Source organism: Conger conger, chromosome 1 (genome assembly GCF_963514075.1).
Source record: "Conger conger chromosome 1, fConCon1.1, whole genome shotgun sequence".
Taxonomy (NCBI): Eukaryota; Metazoa; Chordata; class Actinopteri; order Anguilliformes; family Congridae; genus Conger; species Conger conger.
The window spans coordinates 86,677,587-86,686,985 of record NC_083760.1 but is presented as its reverse complement, the minus strand read 5'-3'; the positions used below and the strand labels follow the sequence as shown (position 1 = coordinate 86,686,985).

General features: G+C 48.4%; 1 protein-coding gene across 1 annotated transcript; it reads right to left on the bottom strand.

Moving 5' to 3' along the window:
* Window positions 1–728: 728 nt before the first annotated feature.
* Window positions 729–8,798, bottom strand: gdf7 (growth differentiation factor 7). Its single transcript, XM_061243075.1, has 2 exons — window positions 8,150–8,798; window positions 729–1,761 (listed from the first exon to the last, which is right to left on the bottom strand). Exons 1-2 carry the CDS (start codon window positions 8,475–8,477, stop codon window positions 743–745), a joined length of 1,347 nt encoding a protein of 448 aa, XP_061099059.1. The 5' UTR covers window positions 8,478–8,798; the 3' UTR covers window positions 729–742.
* Between the last annotated feature and the right edge of the window lie 601 nt (window positions 8,799–9,399).

Genomic DNA, 9,399 nt, shown 5'->3' with positions numbered 1-9,399 from the left:
CGAGCGGACCAAAGAACATTAAGAGGCCAGGTTTGATATGGTACAGGCGGACCACACTGGTGCCTGGTTAGAAGTTAAGCAGCTTTCGTTTATATTTCTTACGTTTTCCTGGGACTGGAGTCTGCGTTAGCCCACTGAGAAGCTATCACCACCACAGGCTGTCCTGGGCTGTCCACACAGACGCATTGCCATGAAAGAGAATCTGCAGGAAGTCAATCTTGTGTGCAAAAGACCCCGATTCTTCACGTACACAGACCCCTAATCTGAGGTCACCCAATCTTTTTTTTTTTTTTGGTTTCTGTTTTCATTTGTCACTTCTCACCCCAAAACTAATTCAATTTTCATTGCCTTTTTGGATGGTAATCTACACAAGGGTGACTGTTTTCAACCCCCCTCCCCCCGTTACTGTCTAATGCAAGGAGGGGATTGCTGTCAGCGAAAATAGATCCACACAAACGAGGGGCGCAAAGTCTTCTGACTGTCCCCGCCTCTTCAGCCACTTCGCCCCACCCCAACCCCCCTCACCTCACACTCCTCCTGCCCCACACACACACACACACACACACACACACAGTCGCCCATCCCACAGCCCAAAGTCAGGCCGACGAGTCTATAAAGTGGGGAAACGGGAGGGGCCGTGCCTGTTCAAGTGTCCCAAAGGCCCGTGTCCATGGAGACGGAGGGGGGGGGGGGGGGGGGGGGGGGGGGGTCAAAGGTCAACGGGCGGAGGGGTTTGGTTGTGCTACCTGCACCCGCAGGTCTCCACCACCATGTCCTCGTACTGCTTGTAGACCACGTTGTTGCCCGAGTCGATGTAGAGGATGCTGATGGGGCTGAGCTTGGAGGGCACGCAGCAGCTGGGCGGGGTGGAGTCCGGGTCCATGGAGTTCATGAGCGTCTGGATGATGGCGTGGTTGGTGGGCTCCAGGTGCGAGCGCAGGGGGAAGTCGCACACCCCCTCGCAGTGGTAGGCCTCGTAATCCAGGGGCGCGATGATCCAGTCGTCCCAGCCCAGCTCTTTGAAGTTGACGTGCAGCGCCTTGCGGCTGCAGCGGGTTCGCCTCCTGCCCCCGCCTCCTCCTCCGCCCCCTCCGCCTCCCCCCCTGCCTCCCCCACCTCCTCCTCCTCCACCTCCACCTCCGCCACCTCCCCCTCCTCCGCCTCCCCCCGTTCCCCCGGGACGTCCCGACAGGGCCGTCCTCCTGCGCCTCCTTCTCCTCGGCGGGTGTCCCCCCTCCCTGCCCCGGTCGGGGGGGTCCAGGAACCCGCCCACGCCGCCCGCCATGGACTTCATCTTGTCGCGGATCTCCCTGAAGAGGTTCTCCTTCCGGCGGGTCCTGGAGAAGGCCACCAGCAGCGCCCGCTCCTGCGGGGGTCGCGACCTCCGGCCCAGGCCCAGCGAGGACGGGTGGACCGCCTCCTGCGTCGCCTCGGAAACAGCGGCCATTTTGAAGCAGAGGGTGCTGCCGCCGGCCCGCTGGGCCCGGCGCTGGCTCCCGACGCTCGCCCACACGTCGAACACCTCCCACCCGGACGCCTCCCGGTCCAGGAGGTCCACGGTCCGCGAGTCGAGGACGGGCCGGCCCTCGCTGCAGCCGTGGAGGGCCACGCGGTACAGGGCCCCGCCGCGGGACAGCAGCTGGGCCAGGTGCGCCGGCCTCTTCCTCAGCACCCGGAGCTCCGCCCCCACCAGCTCGTCCGTCCGCGACAGCGTGGAGAAGTCGAAGAGGTACCGCTGGCCCGACTCCGGGGAGGGGCGGTCTGTGAACGAGAGAGGAGGAGGGTCAGGGTTCGGCGCGCCAGAGGGAACTCGACCGCACGCCCGGACCTGGGACCCGGCACTTTGTTTTTACGTCGCTCTGGATAAGAGCGTCTGCCAAATGCCTGGAATGTAATGTAATGGGAGGGACCTCCTCTGTAATCGAGCCCCTGATATTTCCCCCTCGTATACACTCAGTAACCTCTTTATTCGGTACACCTGTACACCAGCTCGTCTAATGGTCGATTGAGTATATCAGACACTGCTGACCGATTTTTTTAATGCACAACAGTCTCTTTTCGTTTACAGGGAATGGTGTGAAAAGCAAAAAAACTGTCCACTGAGCAGCAGTTTTGTGGGTGAAAACACCTTGGTAATGAGAGGAAGAATGAGACAGGCCAATTAGGATAAGCAAGCATTCAATGTTTTTTTTTTTTTATGTAACAGGTTATGCATTCAGCCTTCTTTTATTACACTGATTTCAAAACAAGAAGAAACTTCCTGATCTACACCCCCTTTGGAATTTGGATGTCTTTCTAATGGAACTGTTTTTGGAACTGAACTTCCTGATGGACATTTTTTGTCCTTAGATACTGAGGAGCCAGTCAGTGATGAGCAGAGGAAGGAACCAGTCAGTAGTGAGCCGAGGAAGGCTCTGAGCAAAAACAAAAAGAAACTTGGCTAGGCTCCCAGATCTACACCTAAGCAGCCAATCTCCTCCATGGCATTTCAACACCTTTAAAAAAATTGCAACTCTAGGGACACACAGTAATGTAAGGAGAATATTCTGCCAATAAAAGATTGAAGCAAACTTACAACACATTATGGACAAAGTCGTGGGCCGTTACGACAACGCAACTCACAGGTTGAGGTCTGTGCTCTGGTATTTCTCAGGTATTTCTCCCAGATCTCTCAATGCGACTACTGGTCAAATAAAGTAAATAAATGGTTTGCGGAGACTTGACTGCAGCTTGTATTTGTGCTATAATGCAAAGCAGGGTGTTATCGGTAACAGCTAATATTGCCAGACTGATATTAATTATCGATGTCGTGTACGAGGCCCGGAACATCAGCCCAGAATCTGCATCTCGGTGTATCCCTCCCTAGAATTCCCTCCGGATCCGTCTGAAAGCCGAGCCGGGCCCCTGCACTGGCCTGGAGGACCGTCTGTCCGTCTGTCCGGCCCCCGAGAGGCGGAATGTGTAAAGCAGGCGAAGAAGCAGGCGAGGGGAGAATGGCTTCCCCAAATGTGAGCGAACGGTGCCGGCGTGAGCCAGGCAGGTGGTGTGTGTGTGTGTGTGTGTGTGTGTAGTGTGTGTGTGTGTGTGTGTGGTGTGTGTGTGTGTGTGTGTGTGTGTAGTGTGTGGTGTGTGTGTGTGTGTGTGGTGTGTGTGTGTGTGTGTGTGTGTAGTGTGTGTGTGTGTGTGTGTGTGTGTGGTGTGTGTGTGTGTGTGTGTGTAGTGTGTGGTGTGTGTGTGTGTGTGTGGTGTGTGTGTGTGTGTGGTGTGTGTGTGTGTGTGTGTGGTGTGTGTGTGTGTGTGGGGGCACTTGGCTGATCTCCCCAGCTGTTTAATTTTTTATTTTTTGTGTGTGTGGGGGGGCTGGTGCTCGGGCCATGCTGACTAATTGCTGTGATTGGCGAGACAGAGGAAACTATAGTAGCCTCTCTCTATCCTTCTCTCTCCCTCTCTCTTTCTCTCTATCCTTCTCTCTCCCTCTCTCTTTCTCTCTATCCTTCTCTCTCCCTCTCTCTTTCTCTCTATCCTTCTCTCTCCCGCTCACTCTCTCTTTCTCTCTATCCTTCTCTCTCCCTCTCTCTCTCTTTCTCTCTCTCTCCCTGTGTCTCATACTTCTTCTTCTGCATGTGTTGTAAATTGAGGAGAAGTGGTGGTGATGTGGGGGGGGGGAGGAAGGGATTTTGGGGGAAAATAATAGTACACCAAGGGACAGGAATGTATAAGCTGATGCATTCAACAGATTATTTCATCCAGTTACCCTTGATGATTTTACAGCGTATTGTGATGTCCTTTTCATAACGGTCGTGTAAGGCTCGCTTGTCACCAAACCCAACCCACCAAACCCAACCCACCCACCCTGCACCACCAAACCCAACCCACCCACCCTGCACCACCAAACCCAACCCACCCACCCTGCACCATCAAACCCAACCCGCCCTGCACCACCAAATCCAACCCACCCACCCTACGCCACCAAACCCAACCCACCCACCCTGCACCACCACCAAACCCAACCCACCCACCCTGCACCACCACCAAATCCAACCCACCCACCCTACGCCACCAAACCCAACCCACCCACCCTGCACCACCAAACCCAACCCACCCTGCACCACCACCAAACCCAGTGTGTTATTTCCTAACTTCACAACATTGCCAGAGTTGGCCTGCAGCCTTGCCCATGATTTGGCCTGTAGCCACGGACTAGAGCCCCAGGCTGCCCTTAATATATATATATATATATATATATCTTCCCAGAAACCACTTTTCTCTTCAAAGAGCCCTCCGGCACAAAGCCTGCTCTGGCATCTTAACATCTGCCCTGCGGAGAGACTCAGAGTTCCCGAGCAATCCGAGTCAGAAACCGCATTTTCATGGTTAAAAGGTTTTTGTTTTTTTTTCGTCTCTTGCACGAGAGAGGGGCATGGGAACCCGATGACAGCGGGAGGCATGGTGTTGCCATGACTACAGCTGGGCCAACCGTGTGCAGGCAAGGTGGTTTTGGTGAGAAGCGACTGCCACACTACACTACAGCACCTATACGGTAAAAAAAAAAAAATAGTCGGCATTTATATAGCGCCTTTATCCAAAGCGCTGTACAATTGATGCTTCTCATTCACCCATTCATGCACACACTCACACACCAACAGCGATTGGCTGCCATGCAAGGCGCCGACCAGCTCGTCAAGAGCATTTTGGGGGTTAGGTGTCTTGCTCAGGGATGCTTTGACACAGCCCAGGCAGGGGATCAAACCGGCAACCCTCCGACTGCCAGACGACTGCTCTTACTGCCTGAGCCATGTCACCCTGCCTGGGACATGTCGCTCTGTCCTAACACACAGAGAGAGAAAGAGAGAAATAAAAATGCCAGAGATTATAATAGCACTTATGTATAGTTATTGTTGTACTCTGGGTATTCTAGCTGCCAACTGTGGTATTCCAGTTGGTAAGTTGACGTATTCTTCAAGGTTTCAAATTGTATCTATGTTGTCATGCTAGGACTCATTGCACTTGTCCCTGTGTTCGATTTGCACTTCATTGTACGTCGCTCTGGACAAGAGCGTCTGCTAAATACCTGTAATGTAATGTAAAATAGAAGTAAAGGGGACAGCAAGAGGGAGAAATAGTTAGGGGGCAGAGGGAGAGAGAGAGAGAGAGAGAGAGAGAGAGAGAGAGAGAAAGTGAGAGAAAAAGAGAGGAGAGGCTTGTGTGTTGCTCTCCCTCCGAGTGGCCTGCTTTTCCCTGGAATGCCGGGACAATGAGAGGTCAGCGGAGTTCACAAGAGCTGCAGCATCTTCCACCCAGCTAATATCCGCCCAGCAGACAAAACAGTGAGATAGCACAGACAATACGCTGGAGATACACACACACACACGCCGTGCGTGCACACGCACACACACACAAACTCTGCAAGAACAGTTACATTGTTTTCACGTGATTCATTTTTTGTCCTTTTTTCTCCCCGTAAATTCAACAACTGACAGAGTGAGTGATACCAAATGAAACTACTGTTGATATTTATTGTTTCATATACATTATTTTTTGTTGCATTTTGCTGAAATGACACTGAAATACTGAGAATAATACTGCCTGATTGGGCAATGTTAAGTATATACATTAATCCCTGTGTGAATTTGAAATTCTAATAATAATCATCATCATCATCATCATCAGCATTTAAATAAAATCCCAAAGCTTATATAATTAAAAATCCGTTTTTTCCTCCTGTCCTTTTTCTTTTTTTGTGTAACCAAGTCAAATATTCAGTGCAGGAAAACGGTGCCCCCGTGTCAAGCTACATGAGGGCTGCCGGACGTTAATTAGGAAACACAAGTACACGAACAAGCAACATCCATCCCGGCGGGGGCACGCATCTTTCATGTGTCGTTCTAAGCAGTATCGCGTTTCGTACAAAAAAAAAACTGAAGGAAGAGGTGGAGGTTATTCCTTCCTTCGCGTTTCAAATATAACCGAAAAAAATACAGAGTCAAAAGCATCCCAACGTCATTTACGCACATTTCGGATTTCCATCCTAAATATACTTAAGCACACACACTGTCTACGGCCATGTGAAACTTCCGATTATACATCAAATAATGTTTACTCTGAGGGGAGGCAGAGCAGGGCGAGCGATTCCAGTAAATACAGCGTGGGGTTGGGAGACGCCAAAACCAAGCCACAGGAACGGGCTTTACTTTTTATTTCATGAAGATAGTTTACAAATCTTCTGGGGCAGTCGACTACTGCTATGATGGTGATCATAGTAGTATTACTGATCATTCATACTACTACTAATAGTAGCAATCATAATAACGATACACTTACATTACATTTTGGCCTAGCATCAGAAAATGAATGGCAATGCAAAGGCGATTTAAGGGAAACTAAAATTATTTTTTTCTATTTAATATCTTTGTGGATCGATACGCCTATTTGTATTTTCTTAGTTGTTTAATTAAAATCTACATATCTAAATATATAGACTTTACCTATTTGCACAACATTCACTCAAGTAGCCTGAAGGATTCACCATATTTAGGCTAGCCTACTGGTAAATCGCTGGGCCTAATGCCCAAATATTACATTTACATTATTATTTCTAAATTCTATATACCGTTATTATACACCAACGTTTCCCACACGCCCCAGTGCACATGATTAACCGGATAAATAATGGCACTGAAAAAATAATTGCACGTGGCACGGACTAAGCATTTCTTCTTTGTATACGCTGCGGTTAATACGTGTATTATTCTTTCTTTTTGCGCACTGCAGACAACTGACAGAGTATATTTGTCAAAATAAATATTATACGTGACAATCTTTATTTGAACACCAGTTTTAAATTACACGTATGTTTCTCCGTCTTTATCAGCAACACCTGGGCTTTGGAGAATGCAGGCCCTTTCGGAGTGTTTAGCTTAAGGTGCCAGCGAAGTTTATTTATCGCAGATGTTGGAAATCCGAGACATTTGACTTCATATTTCGTTGGAAGTATTTAAAGTATTTTGAAAACACCCATATCTGAATATCAAAAGGATCCAGACTTTTCATACCACCCAAATAACACTCCTGGTGTAGCCATGGAAGCAGCGCGCGCCAAATCCCAATTTTAGACCCGTTACTTTTTGACAAGACGTAACCTATATATCATCCGGCGAGGGGATACACCAGTAAATCAACGGTGCTGTCATTCCGACACTTTGTTTGTTATCTCTATAAAAGTGACATTAGTCAAATGGGTATTAAGGGTTCAAAATAATAGCCAACGACTGGGATAAAGCTTACATTTGCAAGATTGCACTGATTGCGGTACGGTTATTCTTCGGTTGTCGCTGCAGAGAAAACATTAACGCGCTGCATTACAGCTTTCTTAAGCATGCACATACAGCTGCGATTCAATGGCTTGTAAAAATGCCAACAAGTTCACTTCTGGTGGACCGGCGCAATTGGGAAAACAATACAATTTGCATATAGAAACAAACGAGCGTTAATTGTGACATGCAACTAATACTTGCTTACATGGTTTGTTAAACTAAACCATTTTGGAGCGAACCGTTGATAAACTGCAACATTGGTTTAATGCTGTTAAATAGCTGTCTTTAGCGGCGTCTACATTATTTGAATTGCACTTCGTTTAAAAGATTTAAACGTCTGAACGGGGGAGAAGGGGGCTGAAACGAAAGAGTTCGTCCGGGAGCCCGCGTGCACAGTTCAGACAGCAGGTTGCGTTCGTGTAGGATAATAAGAACACTATGTCTCACATATTGGGTCAAACGAAAAAAATGTGCATGGCCGTGAATGCAAGGATTTAATTTACTACGCGTCACAAAGCTGCAAAAAAAAAAAGAGAGAAAGAAAGAAAATAAAAAGAAAACCACTGACAAAAGCACGTCAATAAAGAATGCGGCAAGTTAATTAACTGCATTATCCCGAATAGTCAAATGCAAGTAGGCTATAATTTCTCCGTCTAGTGAAAACGCCATGTCACCAGCATAACGCAGACCGTTAACTTATAATGTAGTACTACTGCTGGTGTGGAAAACAGCCGACTTTGACCGCTACAAATATTCTTCCAAGAAGTTTCCCGTTCATCTGAACACGGGACAGCGTTCCGCTTCGCACCCACTCGCGCCCATTCAATTTCACTCACCTCTGCCTTGGTCCACGAAACTGGTGACCGTGTTGGCATGTCTCGTGCTGCGAGAGAGAGTGCTGTTTGTGCCTCGTCTCTCGATCTCGGAAAGCGTCCTGTAGAGAGACATCATATACTCATGGGGGACAACAGTGCCGTTCCTCCGAGGGTCGTTTCTGGATATCGCCTTCGATTCTCGTCGATGCCGCTCATCCAGATGTGAAGTTAGCCCGTTATCGCCCGCGCCGGAGGGGTACTGCGAAGATCCAAGCACGGCAGCTTCAAGAAAATTCCCAAAGCATACGGAGAACCATAAGAAGGGAGCCGCAACCCTCATAAGATCCATTTTCAGTGGTCTCTGGCCGAGAATGAGAAAGTTGGAGGGGTTTGATGACTTTGGAAACTCCCCTTTGGTCTTTAGATTGTGTTAATATTACGGATCTGACTGACACGGAGTAGCGATATTGCCTGTTGCGCAGCGGTCAACCAGCGCCCCCAGCGAATATCCGCCGCTTTAAGGTTTTTTTTTTTCTCTTAAGTTTCTAAGTTCTCTTTTCAAACCAGTTCTAACTTCAAATTCCCAACAAACTAAAAGATATCTTAAAATATGGTCACTGGTAATTTGCGCTCATTATGTTGTTCGCAAATGGATAACGCGATGATTGCGCTTAATGCTTCATGTTAAGAGTGGCTTTCCGATCATGAAGTGCACTATTTATAAGTACAGGCGAACAGGTACGGACAAGGGGCAGTCTATGTAGGCAGACAACACGAACAAGGGCGCAATGTCACCAAGAGTGCGTGTTCATTCTGAGGTCTGACGGTAAGGGGAATCCCCATGAGTATCGGCGACATCTGGATAGTTCCTAGTACAGAATTAGAGGTATGGCCAAATTATGACTTTACCTCTCTACCTCACTTGCAGACTTCACCTTGCTTGCGCACGGTCTGTCTTAAGACCGCTGCCGAAGATTAGACTTTGGTTCAAAGAGTTATCCTCTTGAACAGGTTTAATCCTCCACAATTTACAACCATTATACACAATTTATTAAGAAGTTGTTAACCTGAGAACATAAATCAAGAACCCCGCGTGTGGGTTGCACGTTACCACAGATTTGTTACCAACCACTGTCTGAAATTCACCGCCGCAGGATTTTGCCGGAAAGCGCGCCCTACTACTGAGGATAGGTTACTCTTCAATTGAAAAATGCTATATTCACAGTGAAATGTCCAGGGTTAATTCAACTGTAACAGTCTTATACATTTTA